We start from the raw sequence: 19003 nt of genomic DNA on the forward strand, positions 1-19003 counted from the left end.
GAAGTCAATGACCAGCTCCTTTTGTTTTGTTGATGGAGAGATTGGTGTCTTTACAATATGCTGTTAAGTACTTTTCTCCTTCCCGTACTCCGTCTATTTGTTTGAGATCGCACCCACAACAATGGTGTCATTAGCAAACTTGTAAACGGAGTTGGATGTGGAACTTGGCCTCACAATTTGTGGGGTGTTTATGGTGTACTTATGGTGAGTTTGTGGGAGGCTTGCAGTCTGTTTGTGGTGTGTTTGGGTTATATTTGCTGTCTGTGTGTGGTGTTTTTATGGTGTGCTTGTAGTCTGCTTACGGCATTGCCTATGGTCTTATTTTAAGTCTGTTTGTGGTGTATATATGGTGTGTTTGCAGTGTATTTATGATGTGTTTACAGTCTGTTTAAGGTGTGTTTATAGCACAGCGTGACTCAGTGGTTAGCACTGTGGCCTCACAGTGCCAGGGATCTGGGTTTGATGCCAACCTTGGGCAACTATCTGTGTGGGGTTTGCACATTCTCCCCGTGTCTGCGTGGGTTTCCTCTGTGCGATCTAATTTCCTCCCACAGTCCAAAGATGTGCAGGCTAGGTGGGTTAGCTGCGGTGAATGGTAAGGTCCTGAGGAGTGTTGTGGAACAGAGGGACCTAGGAGTACAAGTACATAGTTCATTGAAAGCAGCATCACAGGTGGGCAGGATGGTGAAGAAGGCATTTAGCAATGCTGGCCTTCATTGGACGAAGCATTGAGTATAGGAGTTGGGATGTTATGTTACAGTTGTATAAGTTGTTAGTGAGGCCGCACTTGGAGTATTGTGCACAGTTTTGGTCACCCTGTTGTAGGAAAGAGATAGTTAAACTGGAAAGTGTGCCAAGAAGATTTATGAGGATGTTGCCAGACTTGTAGGCCTGAGTTATAGGGACAGGTTGGCTGGGATAGGGCTTTATTCCTTAGAATGTAGGAGAATGAGGGGGTAACCTTATTGAGGTGTACAAAAGCATGAGGTGCATAGATAGGATGAATGCATATAGTCTTTTTCCCAGGGATGGGGAATTGACAATAGACAATAGACAACAGGTGCAGGAGTGGGCCATTTGGCCCTTTGAGCCAGCACCACTATTCATTATGATCATGGCTGATCATCCACAATCAGTGAATTGAAGACTAGAGGGGAAAGATTTAAGGTGAGAGGGGATAGATTTATGAAGGACCTGAGAGGCAACTTCTTCCTGCAGAGTTGTGCATATAAGGAATGGGCTTCCAGAAAAAGTTGAGGCAGATACAACAGCAACATTTGAAAAACATTTAGATGGGTACATGGATAAAAAGGATTTAGAGGGATATAGACCAAATGCAGGAGCTAACTGAGTGGGCACCATGGTCAGCATGGACCAGTTTGGGCCGAAGGGCCTGTTTTTACGCTATTATTCCATGACTCCAATTGCAGGGTTACAGGGATAGGGTAGGGGATGGGTCTTGGTGGGATGCTCTTCTGAGAGTTGGTGTGGGCTCAAACAGCCGACTGACCTATTTCCACATTGTAGGGATTCAATTATTGTGTTTGGCCTGTGTTTACAGTATGTCTGTAGTGAGTCTGCAGTGAGGCAGCTGTCTTGGATACTCACCAATCTTGTGGTAGAGCTCAGGAAGGTGAGCCTCGACCTTATCGCGCTTGAAGAAATGGTACTCAGCCTGCTCACAGGATGGGGCGATCAGGTTAAACTGACGGGCAATGGAGTAAGCTTCCTGAGGACAGAGAAGCACGAGAGATGGTCAGTGAAAAATCCACATGAATTGTAACAGTCAAAATGCTCCAGCAAGTGAACTAATATTGAAACTCCCTCTCCTTAATCTCTGCACCCTTGATTGTCCTAGCCTCCAACACACAGGAGTCAAGACAGTGCACATTGGAAACAGTAGATAGCCTGAAGGTAAATGTGAGATATGGCAGGGCAGCTCAGCTGTGTGGAATGCTAATCCCGTGCTGTGCAGCCCAACCAATCACAGGAGACGCAATCTCTCAGCCATAGTTATCTTGTGCCCCCTTTACACCCTTCTGATTTCCTTCTTCAGTAAACTCCTCTAACCCCTAAAACCCCCAGGGGCTCCCTTAATCCCAGCTGCTTGTTCCTGAGCCATGTCTCCTCATTTTTCCTGATCAAAGCCTCAATATCTCTTGTCATGCATGGTTCCCTACTCTTGCCAGCTGGCATTTCACCCTCACAGGAACATATGTTGAAGCAAACTCGAAACCAAGCTATCAAACTTTTAAAGACTGCCCACATGCCACATGTCCCTTTGCCTGCGAACAAACTACTCTGATCAATCCTTGCAAGCTCCTGTCTAATTCCATCAAAATTCGCCTGCCCCAATTTAAAACTTCAACTTGTGTACCGGTTTTGTCCTTTTCCATAACTATTTTAAAATGAACAGAACTGTGGTCACGGGCCCCAATGTGCTCCCCCACTGTCACCCCAGTCTCCTGTCCTGCCCTATTTCCCAAGAGTACACTGGGTTTTGCCCCTCCCCAAGTAGGGCACTCTGTAGGCTTCTTGAGAAAATGTTCCTGAACACATTTAACAAATTCCACCCCATCTAAGCCCTTAACTCTATGGCAGTCCCAGTCGATGTTAGGAAAATTAAAATCCCCCACTGTGACAACCCTATTTCTCCTGTATATCTCCGTAACCTCCCTGCATATGTGTTCCTCTAATTCCCAGGGACTGTCTGGGGGCCTGTAGTACAACCCCATTAACGTCACCAACCCCTTCTTATTTCTTAGCTTCACCCACAAATGCTCACTGGATTATTTCATCTCTGGCTATTGCTGTGATACTCCCCCAGCCAAAAATGCAACTCCCCTTTCCCTCTCTCCTCTACCTCTGCCCCACCCACAACACCCCTACCCTGGCACATTAAGCTGCCAGTCTTGTCCCGTTCTTTATCCAAGTTTCTGTAAGTCCCTCTGACTTTCCTGGTGGTCCCCCAGCTACTCTCCGCCTGCACCTCACTAAAACTCTTATCTATGATGTATTCAGCATCTTGGATGATCCTGAGTACAAGCAGCTCCAGCTCTCGCTCCCTAACACTGTCTCCCAGGAGCTGCAGCCTAGTGCACTTCCCACAAGTGCAGTCATCAGTGATGATGGAAGTCCCCCTGAGCTCCTGCGTCCTGCAGGAAAAGCATGCCACTGCTCTAACTGCCAGCTCAATGACAGGAAACTGAAAGGGAGCCCAGACAGGATATCAATGAAGCTGGCTGGAAAAGTTCATAGAATCCCTACAGTGTGGAAACAGGCCCTTCAGCCCAACAAGTCAACACCAACCCTTAGGGAATCCCACCCAGACCCATCCCCCTATAACCCAACTAATCTGCACATCCCTGAGCACTATGGCATGGCCATTCCACCTAACCTACACATCTTTTGGACTGTGGGAGGAAACCAGAGCAAACCCACGCAGACACGGGGAGAATGTGAATGCTCCACACAGACAGTTACCCGAGGCTGGAATCGAACCTGGGTCCCTGGCGTTGTGAGGCAGCAGTGCTAACCACTGAGCCACCGTGCCATCCCTTGTACATGAAAAGAAGAGATCAGCCTAACCAACCTCCAGAATAATCACAGTCAAATTATAAAATGGTGTTAAATGGCCCAATTTATAGGTACTCCGAATGCATTCAGTATTCACAGGAAGATTGATGGATTTTTGGTCCTAAGAAAAATAAGAGAATGATTTGATTGCTGGTGACAGAGATGTGGCTACAAGGTGACCAGACAGGGAACTGAATATGAAAGGATATTCATCATTTGGGAAGAATTGCCAAAAGGAAAAGTTGGACTATGTGCTAGTGAGAGAGGATTTCCATTTGAAAGATTAGGATATTTGGGTGAAGTGGGTACCAAACTTTGGTTTATAGAGCACCCAACAACATTGATAATGTAGAACCCAGTGTTAACCAGGAAATTAGAGGGGCATTTAGCAAGGAGAATACAGCATCACGGGTGGTTTCAATATAGACTGGGTAAATCTCATCAGCACTAATGCTGTGGAGGAAATATTCTTAAAATGTGTTTGAGACCGTTTTTGAGATAGTTTTCTGGAGGAACACACTGAGGAACCAAATAGGACACCAGATATTTTTGGTCTTTTATTATGCAAAATGAAAGGGATTGTTAATAACTTTAGCTGTACAAGAATCTTTAAGGAATAATGAGCATTGAATGGAAGACTTTTCCGTTCAGTTCAAACGAAAATGATGTCTTCCAATCTCAAACTAGGGTTTTGAATCTAAGCAAGGTATGAGAATGTGGTGGATTGGAAAAATATATTTAAAGGTTTAATGCCAGGTACAATGGTGAGTAATTAAAGAATTAAATTTACATTTTTCAAAAAGCATTCATCCCTTTAAGAAAAAATTATCTCACGAGAAATTAACTCATTCTAAGTTAATACAGATACAGCAAAGATACACACTTTACACGGTATTTTTACATTCAGTACACATGAAAATAAATGATTCAATTCAAAATGATTGAATTCAATATTACCTGAACCCTAATCCAATTGCAGGTTAAATATTCAATTCAATCATTTTGAACTGAATCGTTTATTGTCATGTGTGTTGAATGTAAAATTACAATGTAAAGTATGTACCTTTGCCGTACCTGTATTAACTTAGAATAAGTAAGAAAAAAAAGATAACTTAAGAGAGTCCAACTTTCCTTTCCACTACAGCATTGCCAAAAACAGTTGTAAGCCTAAAGATTGGGATTATTTTAGAATTCATCAAAGAGGGAATAATAAGTTTATAAAGAAATAGATCATCCAAATCAATGTAAAATAACAGGAAAAATAAAAACAGGTTGTAAAATCTTCTAGATAACAAGATGTAGAGAGCTGGATGAACACAGCAGGCCCTGGAAGAAGGGTCCAGGCCCAAAACATCAGCTTTCGTGCTCCAATGATGCTGCTTGGCCTGCTGTGTTCATCCAGCTCTACACCTTGTTATTGCGGATTCTCCAGCATCTGTAGTTCCTACTATCTCTCGTAAAAACTTCTACCGGAATTCAAAAAAGCAAAGGTTTAGCAAAGACAAGTTAGGGCCCATTACAGGAAGTGATGGGTGGATTTATAACAGGAAATAGAGAAATGACAGAGAAGCTAAAAAAGCACTTTATGTCTGTCTTCACAAAAGACACAGAATTCACCCTGAAATAATTCAGACCCAATTGTCTAGTTAGTATGTGAAACTGAACTAAATTAATATCAGTAAAAACAGTCATACTGGAGAAATTAATTAGACTGAAAGTTAACAAATCCCGAAGACCCAGTGAGCTTCACCCGATGACTGGTGATCATCTTTCTGAATTCCACTAATTCTGCAATGTTTCCTGTAGTTTGAAAGTTTGAAATGTAACCCCACAGTTTCAGAAAAGAGTGTGAGAGAAAACAGGGAACAGATCTGTGATCCTGACATCAGTAGCAGGGAACTTATTCAAATTTATTCAAAGATGTGATCACTGGATATAGAATATAGAACATAGAACTGTACAGCATAGTACAGGCCCTTCAGTCCACGATGTTGTGCTGAACTTCTACTCTAAACCTAAAGTCTATCTAACCTCCACCCCGACCTTAACCTATCAACAAAATAATTTATATTTAGAAACTAATTGTCTGATTAGGCAGTCAAGAAAGGGAAATTATCTTTAACAAACCAGAGTATTTTGAAGATGTTACTAGCGGAGTCAATGAGAGGAAGCAGGTAGATGTGGTACAATTGGATTTTCCGAAGGTTTTTGCTAAAGTTCAACAGAGGAGTGAGTAAAGAAAATTAAAGCATGTGGGATTCAGGGTAATATCCTGGAGTGGACTGAGGAATGATTTAGTTTCCATCTCTAAGAAGGATATACATGCATTGGAGGGAATGCCACCAAAACTTACCAACTGACTCCAGGGAGTGAGGAGGCCTGTTCTACAAGCAGTGATTGAGTGAAGAGGGCCAGTATTCCCTTGTGTTTCGAGGACAAGACGGACTCATTGAAATGTATTAAACAGTCAGACAGCTTGACTCTGAGATATTCTGCTAGAAGGGCTGAATGGCCTTCTGCTTCTCCTGACATCCAGAGTTTGAAAAAATGTTTGAAGTTGTGAAAGGACTAGTGATGTAAGGGAGAGTCTGGAGGTATATCTGTTTCAACAGTACTTCCAGTGCAGCAGGCCATTCAGTCGATCATATTCCGGCTGGTGTCAACTCTTATCCATTACCCCTGCCTCTGACCCTATCATTGGTACATAGGTCTTTCACTGTCTGGGATCCGCATTTCCCCAACTGGCAGCTAGAGGGTCCTCTTTAATAACCATCTTTTTGATTAAATTCAGAATCAGTCATCCACACTGACTCATTTTCATCGACTGCCATTGGTTCCAGTCAGGAAATATCTTGATTCAAATATTCTCGCCATTATTTACCCATTTTGGTCACTAATGTCCTTTAGGGAAGGGAACTGCCATCCTTACGTGGTGTGGCCTACATGTGACTCCAGACCCACAGCAATGTGGTTGACTCTTAACTGCCCTCTGGGCAATTAGGGACGGACAATAAATGCTGCCCGGTCAGTGACGTCCAAATCCCTTTAATGAATAAAAAAAACTTCCTCCTCAGCTTCACCCCCTCCCTATCTCTGTAACCCCCTCCAGCCCCCTACACCCCCTCCCTATCTCTGTAACCCCCTCCAGCCCCCTACACCCCCTCCCTATCTCTGTAACCCCCTCCAGCCCCTACACCCCCTCCCTATCTCTGTAACCTCCTCCAGCCCCTACACCCCCCTCCCTATCTCTGTAACCCCCTCCAGCCCCTACACCCCTCCCTCTTTCTGTAACCTCCTCCAGCCCGAACACTCCCTCCCTATCTCTGTAACCTCCTCCAGCCTCTACACCCCCTCCCTATCTCTGTAACCTCCTCCAGCCCCTACACCCCCTCCCTATCTCTGTAACCTCCTCCTGCCCCTACACCCCCTCCCTATCTCTGTAACCTCCTCCAGCCCCTACACCCCCTCCCTATCTCTGTAACCTCCTCCAGCCCCTACACCCCCTCCCTATCTCTGTAACCCCCTCCAGCCTCTACACCCCCTCCCTATCTCTGTAACCTCCTCCAGCCTCTACACCCCTCCCTATCCATTTTCTGAAGGAATTTGGGGCGACACAGTGGTTAGCACAGCTGCCTCACAGCACCAGGGACCTGGGTTCAATTCATGCCTCGGGGGACTGTCTGTGTGGAGTTTGCACATTCTCTCTGTGTCTGCGTGGGTTTCCTCCGGGCCCTCCGGTTTCCTCCCACAGTCCAAAGATTTGCAGGTTAGGGTGGATTGGCCATGCTAAATTACCCATAGTGTTCAGGGATGTGTAGATTAGGTGGGTTATAGTGGGAACGGGTCTGGGTGTGATGGTCTGAGGGTTGGTGTGGACTTGTTGGGCTGAAGGGCCTGTTTCCACACTGTAGAGACTCTAGTTCTATCTCTGTAATCTACTTCAGCCCCATCCCCCTCTGAGATCTCTGCACTACTCCAATTCTGAGCCATCAATCAATCTCTGATTCCCTTCGCCCCACCTTTGATGGTCCTGTCTGAGGCTTTGGATTTCCCTCCATCAAGCTCTCTCTTTCCCTGCCTTCTGCCCTCTCTCTCCTATATGATGCCCCTTAAAAACTAATCTGTGTGACCTAGCGCTTGGTCATCTGTTGTCAATATCTGCTCAAGTGGCTCAGTATCCAATTTAGTCCCAGAATACTCTTGAGAAAAAGCTCAGCATGTTTGGTCTCCACTATAGGCACTACATAAATACAGGTTATGCTCATCCTATCTCAAAACTTCACAAAACCTGCCTGGATGAACATATGCAATCTCTTAATTAGGAAACAGCACAGGTTTTGTTTTCATGAATTTTCTCACCATGATCTCCACTGAGGTCCATCGAGATGTTCCCCAGTACATCGCCTTCCCCTGGTTTATGAGGAAGGTCATGGCACGGACGATCTCTGTTGGAAGACGGAGAACTGCAGAATTAGTATCTCATGTCCACTGTGCCCCAACCCACACTCAACCCTCCCTGCACTGACTGTGGTTAACCTGGAGAGAATTTTGAATCCTACAGCAGGGACCATAAAGACAGGAGAGTTCTTCACAATCCAAAAATCAGGAGGAATAGGTGTGGAGTTCAATCGCACAGGCAGAGGCAAACTGCTTCAATCATAGATCATAGAATCAAAGAATCCCTACAGTGTGGAAACAGGGCCTTTGGCCCAACAAGTCCACACTAAACCTCAGAGCATCCCACCCTGACTCATCTCTCATAACCCACCTAATTGACACATCCCTGAACACTATGGGCAATTCAGCACGGTCAATTCACCTTTGGAAGGAAACTAATACAAAGGGATAGAAAGAATATATCCCTTCTCTCATTTAAGACAGAGATGAGGAAAGACATTTTTCTTCCTCTGAGGATCTCTCGTCAATGGGATCCTCCTCCCTAGTCCACCGTGGAGGCTTGGACCTTGAATATTTTTAAGCCTGAGGTTAATAGATTTTTGATCAGCAGAGTCAGAGGTCATGGGTGTAAGGGTAGGGGCAGTGTGAATAGGCAGCAAAGTGGAGCTGAGGCCATGTTCAGATAAGCAAGGTCGAGGGGCAGAATGGCCTATCCCTCTCTCATATTTGTATGTTTTAAAGACATGTTAAAGGCTGAGGGTAGGCAGTTGGAAGGGAAATAGACTCATGTGTGGGTTAGGATGGGCTGAACCGAATCTTTCTATATATCCTGCGTAGTTCTATGAAATGTCACTTTATTTCTGACATCTCTTAGCCTGACAGTCCCTCCTCATGAAGACGAACGTGTGCCAATATTTTTGACTCTAATGTGTTTGAAGGCCCTCAGTTACTGTGTAGAGTCCTGCCCCTGGCTGAATTGTTTCAGAACAGGATAGATGACGAGGTGACCTCTCTGAGGCTTACGGAATAATTAGTCTCCTCAGTAATACAGTGGGAGGTGGTGGCCCAGTCACTGTTACTGATCAATTAATCCAGAGGCCCAGACCCACATGGACATATGTTCAAACTTACCATAACAGCTTGAAATAATGAAATCTGCAGCATTTCATTGTCATCCCAGCAACAGTCGCCATGACAATGAGAGATCCACCCAGTTCACAAATGCCTTTTATGGAAAGAAATCTGTTATCCTTACTAGGCCTGGCCTACATGTGACTTCAGAAAGGCGGTCCCTCAAGTCTACTCCACAATTTAACACGATTGTGGCTGATCTTCAGCCTCTGTGCTGGGAGGGATATCGCATCAAGCCCAATCATGTCCTTAATGCAATATTTCTAACTGGTTAGGAACAGGGCTGAGGCTCCCCTCATCAGAAGTACAGACGGTGGGAACCACTTGAGACCACACGGTGGTTTGTTAAAGCACAGGAAGAGGTCAGCTCCTGTTCAGATAACCAGGGTTAGGTACAAAGAAGATCTGATGGCTAACCAACACAAATATTTAGATATTAAAGGCATCAAGGGGGTAAGAGGAGAAAATGGGAAGAGAGCATTGAGAGAGAGGATCAGCATGTTCATATCTGAATGCTGGAGTAGGCTCGAAGGGCAGAATGGCCTAGTCTTGTTACTAGTTTAGATACATCAGACCTTTCACCCTCCTCATCCTGATGTCATGACTCCTTCAGGAGAGCTGGGCAAATTATAAGAACATAACAACTATAAGCTAAAGTAGGCCATTCGGCCCTTTGAGTCTATTCCACCATTTAATACAATCATGGCTGACCTTATCTCAGTCTCAACTCCATTTTTGTGCCTGTTCCCCATAAACTTTTAACCCATTACTAATTAAAAATCCGTCCATCTCCTCTTTAAATTTATTCACTGTCCCAGCACTAATGCACTCTGGGATAGTGATTTCCATAGATTCATGAGACTTTGAGAGAAATAATTTCTTGTCATCTTGGTCACTCTGTGATCACTAACTTGATTGAGTTTTTTGAAGAGATAACAAAGATGATTGAGTGAAAAGCAGTTGATATTGTCTACGTGAACTTCAGTAAGGCTTTTGACAAGGCCCCTCATGGCAGACTGGTACAAAAAGGTAAAGTCACATATCAGGAGTGAGCTGACAAGATGGATACAGAACTGGCTTAGTCATAGGAGACAGAAGGTAGCGGTGGAAGGATGCTTTTCAGAATGGAGGGTTGTGAGTAGTGGTATTCCACAGGCGTGAGTGCTGGGACCCCTGCTGTTTGTGGTCTATGTAAAGGAGAGGTCTAAAAGGATAGGAGTGGTCCTAAAGAAAGAGTACTAAACTGGGGGGAAGGCCAACTATACCAAGATTCGGCAGGATCTGAGGAATGTAGATTGAGAGAAACTGTTTGAAGGTAAATCCACATTTGATATGTGGGAGGCTTTTCAGGAGAGGTTAATTAGTATGCAGGAGAGACATTTTCCTGTGAAAATGGGAAATAGAAAAGGAAAGATTAGGGAGCCATGGATGACAGGTGAAATTGTGAGACTAGCCAAGAGAAAAAAGGAAGCATACATGAGGTCTAGGCGACTGAAGACAGGCGAAGCTTTGCAAGAATATTGGGAATGTAGAGCGAATCTGGAACGAGGGATGAAGAGGGCTAAGAGAAGACATGAGATATTGCTGGCAAACAAGGTTAAGGAAAATCCCAAAGCCTTTTATTCATATATAAAGAGCAAGAGGGTAACTAGAGAAAGGATTGGCCCACTTAAGGACAAAGAAGGAAAGTTATGCACTGAGTCAGAGAAAATGGGTGACATTCTTAACAAGTACTTTGCATCAGTATTCACCAAGGAGAGGGACATGATGGATGTTGAGGTTAAGGATAGATGTTTGCTTAGTCTAGGTCAAGTTGACATAAGGAAGGAGGAAGTGTTAGGTATCCTAAAAGACATTAAGGTGGACAGGTCCCCAGGTCCGGATGGGATCTATCCCAGGTTACTGAGGAAAGCGAGACAGGAAATAGCCAGGGCCTTAACAGATATCTTTGCAGCAACTTTGACACGGGTGAGGACCCAGAGGACTGGAGACTTGCTAATGTTGTCCCCTTGTTTAAAAAGGGCAGCAACGATAATCCAGGTAATTATCAACCGGTGAGCCTGACATCAGTGGTAGGGAAGCTACTGGAGAAGATACTGAGGGATAGGATCTATTCCCATTTGGAAGAAAATGGGCTTATCAGTGATAGGCAACATGGTTTTGTACAGGGAAGGTCGTGTCTTACCAACATAATAGAGTTCTTTGAGGACGTGACAAAGTTGATTGAGGGAAAGGCTGTAGATGTCATATACATTGACTTCAGTAAGGTGTTTGATAAGGTTCCTCATGGCAGGCTGATGGAGAAAGTGAAGTCACATGGGTTCCAGGGTGTGCTAGCTAGATGGATAAAAAACTGGCTAGGCAACAGGAGACAGCGGGTAGTAGTAGAAGGGAGTTTCTCAAATTGGAGACCTGTGACCAGTGGTGTTCTACAGGGATCTGTGCTGGGACCACTGTTGTTTGTGATATATGTAAATGATCTGGAGAAAGGTGTAGGTGGTCTGATAAGCAAGTTTGCTGATGACACTAAGATTGCTGGAGGAGCATATAGTGAAGGGGACTGTCAGAGATTACAGCAGAATATAGATAGACTGGAGAGTTGGGCAGATAAATGGCACATGGAGTTCAATCCGGGCAAATGCGAGGTGATGCATTTTGGAAGATCAAATTCAAGGGCGAACTATACAGTAAATGGAAAAGTCCTGGGGAAAACTGATGAACAGAGAGATCTGGGAGTTCAGGTCCATTGTTCCCTGAAGGTGACAACGCAGGTCAATTGGGTGGTCAAGAAGGCATAAGGCATGCTTTCCTTCATTGTGCGGGGTATTGAGTACAAAAGTTGGCAGGTCATGTTGCAGTTGTATCAGACTTTGGTTCAGCCACATTTGAAGTACTGTGTACAGTTCTGGTTGCCACATTACCAAAAGGATGTGGATGCTTTGGAGAGGGTGCAGAGGAGGTTCACCAGGATGTTGCCTGGTATGGAGGGTGCTAGCTATGAAGAGAGGTTGAATAGATTATGATTATTTTCATTAGAAAGACGGAGATTGAGAGGGGACCTGATTGAGGTCTACAAAATCATGAGGGGTATAGACAGGGTGGATAGCAAAAAGCTTTTTCCCAGAGTGGGGGACTCAATTACTAGGGGTCATGAGTTCAAAGTGAGAGGAGGAAAGTTTAAGGGAGATATGCGTGGAAAGTTCTTTACACAAGATGGTGGTGGGTGCCTGGAACACGTTGCCAGCGGAGGTGGTAGACGCAGACACATTAGCATCTTTTAAGATATATTTGGACAGGTACATGGATGGGCGGTGAGCAAATGGACACAGACCATTAGAAAATAGATGACAGGTTAGATAGAGGATCTTGATCGGCGCAGGCTTGGGGGGCCGAAGGGCCTGTTCCTGTGCTGTAGGTTTCTTTGCTTCTTTGTTTTGTAAATGATTTGGAGGAAAATGTAGCTGGACTAATGAGTAAGTTTGTGGATGATACAAAGATTGCTGGAGTTGCAAATAATTAGGTGGATTGTCAGAGAATACAGATCAGTTGGAGGCATGGGCAGAAAATGTCAGATGGAGTTTAATCCGGACAAATGTGAGGTGATACATTTTGGAAGGTCAGGTAGGTGGAAATGATACAGTGAATGGCAGAACCCTTAGCAGTATTGATATGCAGAGGGATCTGGGCGTTCAGGTCCATAGATCTCTGACAGTGGTAGCGCAGGTAGATAAGACAGTAAAAAAGGCCTATGGCATCCTGTTTTTTGAGGAGGTAATGAAGGTGATCGATGAGGGAAAAGAGGCATTGAGTATATGGCAAGTTGTGCTGCAGCTTTATAGAACTTCAGTTCGGCCACACAGGATGTGGAGACTTTGGAGAGGGTATACAAAAGGTTTACAGAATGTTGGCTGGTATGGGGGATTTTATCGATGAAGAAAAGTTGGATAGACTGGGTTTGGTGTCAATGGAACACAGGAGGCTGAGGGGGTGACCCGATAGACATTTATATGACTGTGAATGGCATGGATAGAGTGGAAAGTATGAAGTTTTTCCACAGGGTGGAGGGGTCAATTACTAGGGGACACAGGTTCAAGTTTAAAAGAGATGTGCAGGGCAAGGTTTTCAAGGGTGATGAGTGCCTGGAACGAGCTGCCAGAGGAGGAGGTGGAAGCAGACATAATAGTAGCATTCAAGATGGGCCTGGATGAATACATGAATGGGAAGGGAATAGAGGGATATGCATCCTGAAGACAGTTTTAATATGGAAGGGCAAAATGTGTCAGCTCAGGCCTGGAGGGCCGAAGGGCCTGTTCCTGGACTGTACTGTTCTTTGTTTGGTTTTAAATTTGTTACCCCTTATCCTAAAACTTTTTGTTCTAGATTGCCCTGTATGAGCAAATGTACTTTCTACATCTATTTTGTCAATCTCCTTTAGCAGTTCATGTCCCTCAATGAGATCTCCTCTCATTCTTCTAAACTCCAGAGAGAATAGGCCTAAACTGCTCAATCTGTCTTCATAAGACAAACACCTCATCTCTAGAATCAATCTAGTGAACCTCCTCTGCAATACAGTTATGTCCTTCCTCAACAAAGGAGACCAAAACTAAAACACAATATCCAAATACTGATGCCTTGTGCAATTGCAGCATCACTTACTTCCTTTTATCTCTATTTCTTGAGCAATAAATACCAAAATTCCACTCACCTTCCTTATCACCCACTGTACTAGCTTTCTGCAATTCAGGCATGAGGACACCCAGATCCCTCTGCACTGGTACAATCTGATGTTACTCTCTGGTTAAGTAATAAGTTGCCTTTTGCTGCTGCTGTTTTATGCCTCATACCAAAGTGGGGAGAAGACAATGAACAGATCAAATACTGTCACCAACCCTCCGTGAGATTCTCCTCTCCCTTGCGACTAATAAACATAGGGATACAAACACAGAGAACTCTGGAGGACCTCAGCAGATCTCACAGCACCTGTGCAGAGAGAAACTGAGTTAATGTTTCAAATCTAGTCAGAACCGAATGGTGCTGGGAAATGATGTCAAACTAGAGGCTAGAGATCATGTTCTGTGGTGGCTACAACGCCCACTCACGCCTTGCTCTGTGTTGTCGGCTTTACTCTTGTCAGAGTAGACCAAACTCCTTTTCGTTTCCATTCCTAACATTAACACCTAATTTATATCTCTATCATTTCTTTACCATTATTACAGTGTGGAAGAATGTCGCAGGTTGCAGGGAGACTTGGATAAACTCCAGAATTGGGCTGAAAGGTGGCAAATGGAGTTCAATGCAGATAAATGTGAGGTGATTCACTTTGGGAAGAATAATAGGAATGCGGAATACTGGGTCATTCGAAAGATTCGTGGTAGTGTGGATGTGCAGAGGGATCTTGGTGTCCATGTACATAGATCCCTGAAAGCTGCCACCCAGGTTGATAGTGCTGTTAAGAAGGCTTACGGTGTGTTAGGTTTTATTGGTAGAGGGATTGAGTTCCGGAGCCGTGATGTCATGCTGCAACTGTACAAAACGCTAGTGCGACCTCATTTGGAATATTGCGCACAGTTCTGGTCGCCCCATTACAGGAAGGATGTGGAAGCATTGGAAAAGGTGCAGAGGAGATTTACCAGGATGTTGCCTGGTCTGGAGCACAGGCCTTATGAAGAAAGGCTGAGGGACTTGGGTCTGTTCTCAATGGAGAGAAGGAGGCTAAGAGGGGATTTAATAGAGGCATACAAGCTGATCAGAGGATTAGATAGGGTGGACAGCGAGAGTCTTTTTCCGAGGATGATGACTTCAGCTTGTACAAGGGGGCACAGCTACAAGTTGAGAGGTGACAGATTTAAGACAGATGTCAGAGGCAGGTTCTTTCCTCAGAGAGTGGTATGGGCATGGAACGCTCTGCCTGCCAATGTAGTTAACTCAGCCACATTAGGGGCATTTAAACAGTCCTTGGATAAGCATATGGATGATGATAGGATAGTGTAGGGGGATGGGCTTAGATTAGTTCACAGGTCGGCGCAACATTGAGAGCCGAAGGGCCTGTTCTGCGCTGTATGGTTCTATGTTCTATTAGTACATCCTTTGTATTTAACTTCAGGCACCCTCACCATCTGATGCACTTTCTCTTCCCTTTCTATCAGTAACAGAAAAGCTACCACTTTTCCAACCCCTTTAAGTTCTGAAGAACAGTCCTATTCGATCCGAGGCATTAATTCTGTTTCCCCTTCCTCTCATGGGCCTGCTGCCTTTCTCCAGTGCTTGCTGTTTTAATTTCAAACTTGGAGCATCCTCAGTATTTTGCCCTTATTAAAGTGAAATCTTCACTTCACGACAGATACCTTCCACAAAGAAGACCCTCGATCGTGGGATGTAATGACCTATCAACAGAAAACAGGTATTAGAGAACTCATCGACAACCATGAGGAACTGGAGTTAATATGGCTGAGAATGGTGAGGCAATAAACATGCAGAATGGTTGCAGAGATGGTAAATGACTTTCAGTGTCAGTCAATTCGAGGCAGGGTGTTGCGTGACCTCCTCAGATTTATATGAAGCTAAACAGGATCAAGTCACATAGACCTGGAGAGGAGAGGGGTGCTAAAAATTCAAAACTCATTAAGCACACAGCAATGCAATGCAAACTCCTCCAGAGGCTTAAATGGAGCAACATATGATTATGGGAGTAAGAGACATGGGGTATTTGTACACTTATGGTCTCAGAGTCAGCTCTGGCTCGGTGGCTCAACTGTTCCTGGACTGGAACTGCAGGTGCTGGAGAACCTGAGATAGCATGGTGTAGCGCTGGATGAATACAGCAGGCCAAGCAGCATCAGAAGAGCAGGAAAGCTGACATTTTGGGTCGAGATCCTTCTTCAGAAAGTGTTCCTGGACAGAGCCCAGTTACTGAGTTACAAAGTACTAGGCTCAAGGCCCTCTCTGGGACTGGAGGATGGAAATCTGAGCCGTCCCCGGTAAGTTTAATGAGTTTATCATGGATCTCTCACAAACCCACACACACGTGGTCCCTTACACCCTTTAATGTGCTTTCAGATATGATCACATACACAATCATGTATATATATACATGGTCATGCCTTGAGCACGCACGCACATGCACACGCACGCACACACATGCGCGCGCACACACACACACACACACACACACACACTCTCTCTCTTTCTCACACACACACATACACATGCTCTCTCTTTCTCACACACACACACACACTCTCTCTCTTTCTCACACACACACACACTCTCTCTCTTTCTCACACACACACACACACACACACACACACACTCTCTCCCTCTTTCACACACACACACACACACACACACACACACACACACACACACACACACACACACACACACACACACACACACACACACAGGATCATGTATGCATCCTCATACATAGAATCCCTAAAATGTGGAAGCAGAACATTCAACCCATCAAATTCACACTGACCTTCTGAAGAGCTCACACCTAGCCGCACCCTCTAACTTTACCCTGCAACCGGCATTTCCCATGACTAACCCACCGAGCCTACAGATACCTGGACACTAGGAGCAATTTAGCATGACCAATCCACCTAATCTGCACATCTTTGGACTGTGAGAGGAAACACACACAGACACAGGAAGAATGTGCAAATTCCACACAGAGAGCTGCCACACATATGGATTTCCGTAAGGCAATCAACGAGATTCCACATGATAGACTAGTTAGCAAGGTTAGATCACATGGAAATCAGGGGGAACTAGCCATTTGGATACAAAATTGGCTTGAATATAGGAGACAGAGAGTGGTGGTAGATGATTATTTTTCGGACTGGAGGCCTATGAATGGTACCACAAAATCGGTGCTGGGTCCACTGCTTTCCGTCATTTATATAATGATTTGGATGTGAATACAGGAGTTATAGTTAATAAGTTTGCAGGTGACACTAGAACTAGTGGTGTAGTGGAAAGTGGCGAAGGTTATCTTAGAGTATAACAGGACCTTGATCAGATGGACCAATGGGCTGAGGATTGGCAGATGGATTTTAAGTTAGATAAATGTGAGCTGTGGCAGTTTGGTCGGACACATCAGGGCAGAATTTAAACTGTTAATGGTAGGGCCCTGGGGAGTGTTGCCAAACACAGGGACCTAGGGGCACAGATGCATGGTTTTTGGAAAGTGGAGTTGCAGGCAGACAGGATGGGGAAGAAGGTATTTGGTACGCTTGCCTTTATTGGTCAGTGTATTGAGTATAGGAATTGGGAGGGCAAGTTACAGCTGTACAGGGCATTGGTTAGGGCACTTTTGGAATACAGCATTCAGTTCTGGTCTCTCAGCTATAAGAAAAATGCGGTTAAACTTGAAAGGGTTCAGAAAAGATTTACAGGGACGTTACCAGGTTTGGAGGGTTTGAGCTATAGGGAGATGCTGAATAGGCTTGGGATTATTTTCCCTGGAGTGTCAGAGACTGAGGAGGTGACCTTATAGAAGTTTATGAAATCACGAGGGGCACGGATAAGATGAATAATCAAGGTCTTCTCCCCACAGTGGGGAATCCAAAACTATAGGGCGTAGGTTTAAGGTGGGGGGGGGGAGATTTAAAAGGGGCAATGTTTTTACACAGATGGTGGTACATGTGGAATGAGCTGCCAGAGGAAGTGGTGGAGGCTGGTACAATTACAACATTTAAAAATCATCCGGGTATGTAAATAGGAAGATTTAGAGGTATATGGGAGTAGATTTATTTAGGATATCTGGTTGGCACAGACAAGTTGGACAAAAGGTTCTGTTTGCATGGGTATAACTCTATGACTCTAATACTTCATGGCTGGAATCAAACCCCAGGTCCCTGGTGCTGTGAGGTAGCAGTGCTAAACACTGAGCCACTGTGCTGTCTGCCTGGACACCAATGTTCTACAAGACTCTAAGACGTAGGAGCTGAAGTGAGCCATTCGGCCCATTGAGTTTGCTCCATCATTCGATCATGGCCAATATGTTTCTCAACTCCTTTTAAATGTTGATCCCCTTACCTAGCTATTTCTGTCCTAAATACACTCAATGACATGGTTTCCACATACGGCAATCAGTTCCACAGATTCACCACCCTCTGGCTGAAGAAATCCTTCCTCATCTCATTCCAAAGGGTCGTCCGTTCGCTCTGAGGACGTGCCTTTGGATCCTAAACTCTCGTACTGGTGGAAACATTTTCTCCACATCCACTCTATCTAGGCCTCTCATTTTTCTGTAAGTTTCAATGAGATCCCCTCATCCTTTTAAACTCAATCGAGTACAAACCCAAGTCCTCAACCGCTCCTCGTACAGAAAGCCCTTCGTCCCCAGGATCATTCTTGTAAACCTCCTCTGGACCCTAACAATGCCAGCACATCCGTCATTGGATACAGGGCCCAAAACTGCTCACAATGTGGTCTGACCACTGGATCCCCTTTATCTAACCTGCTCATTACCTACAGAAAGAATTCAAACAGATTTAAAGTCCTAGGCTCATAGAGTCATTCAGCACAGCTCATCCATGCAAACCAAGTTTCCCGAGATAAACTAGCCTCACTTGCCCTTATTTAGCCCATAACCTTTCAACCTTTCCCATTCATGTACGTGTCCAAATGTCCTTTAAATGTTGTAACTGTACCTGCATCTCCCGCTTCCTCCGGCAGCTCATTTCACATATGAACCACTCACTGCGTGAGAAAGTTGCCCCTTAGGTCCCTTTTAGATCTTTCTTCTCTCACCTTAAAAAGATATGCTCCCTAGTTTTGAACTCCCCCCCACCCCAGGGGAACGATCTTGGTATTCTCCTTACCCGTGCCCCTCATGATTTTACAAACATCCAGAAGGTCACCACGCAGCCTCCAACGCTCCAGGGAAAAA

General features: G+C 44.8%; 1 protein-coding gene across 1 annotated transcript in view; it reads right to left on the reverse strand.

Moving 5' to 3' along the window:
• Positions 1 to 19003, reverse strand: part of LOC125448685 (voltage-gated potassium channel subunit beta-2-like) — a 61653-nt gene that overhangs the window by 17669 nt on the left and 24981 nt on the right. The window contains exons 9-10 of the mRNA XM_059642689.1: positions 7936 to 8021; positions 1609 to 1729 (exon numbers count right to left, since the gene is read on the reverse strand). Of these exons, the coding sequence (XP_059498672.1) occupies positions 1609 to 1729; positions 7936 to 8021 (207 nt within the window). The remainder of the gene's footprint in view (positions 1 to 1608; positions 1730 to 7935; positions 8022 to 19003) is intronic.

Source organism: Stegostoma tigrinum, chromosome 45 (assembly GCF_030684315.1).
Source record: "Stegostoma tigrinum isolate sSteTig4 chromosome 45, sSteTig4.hap1, whole genome shotgun sequence".
Lineage (NCBI taxonomy): Eukaryota > Metazoa > Chordata > Chondrichthyes > Orectolobiformes > Stegostomatidae > Stegostoma > Stegostoma tigrinum.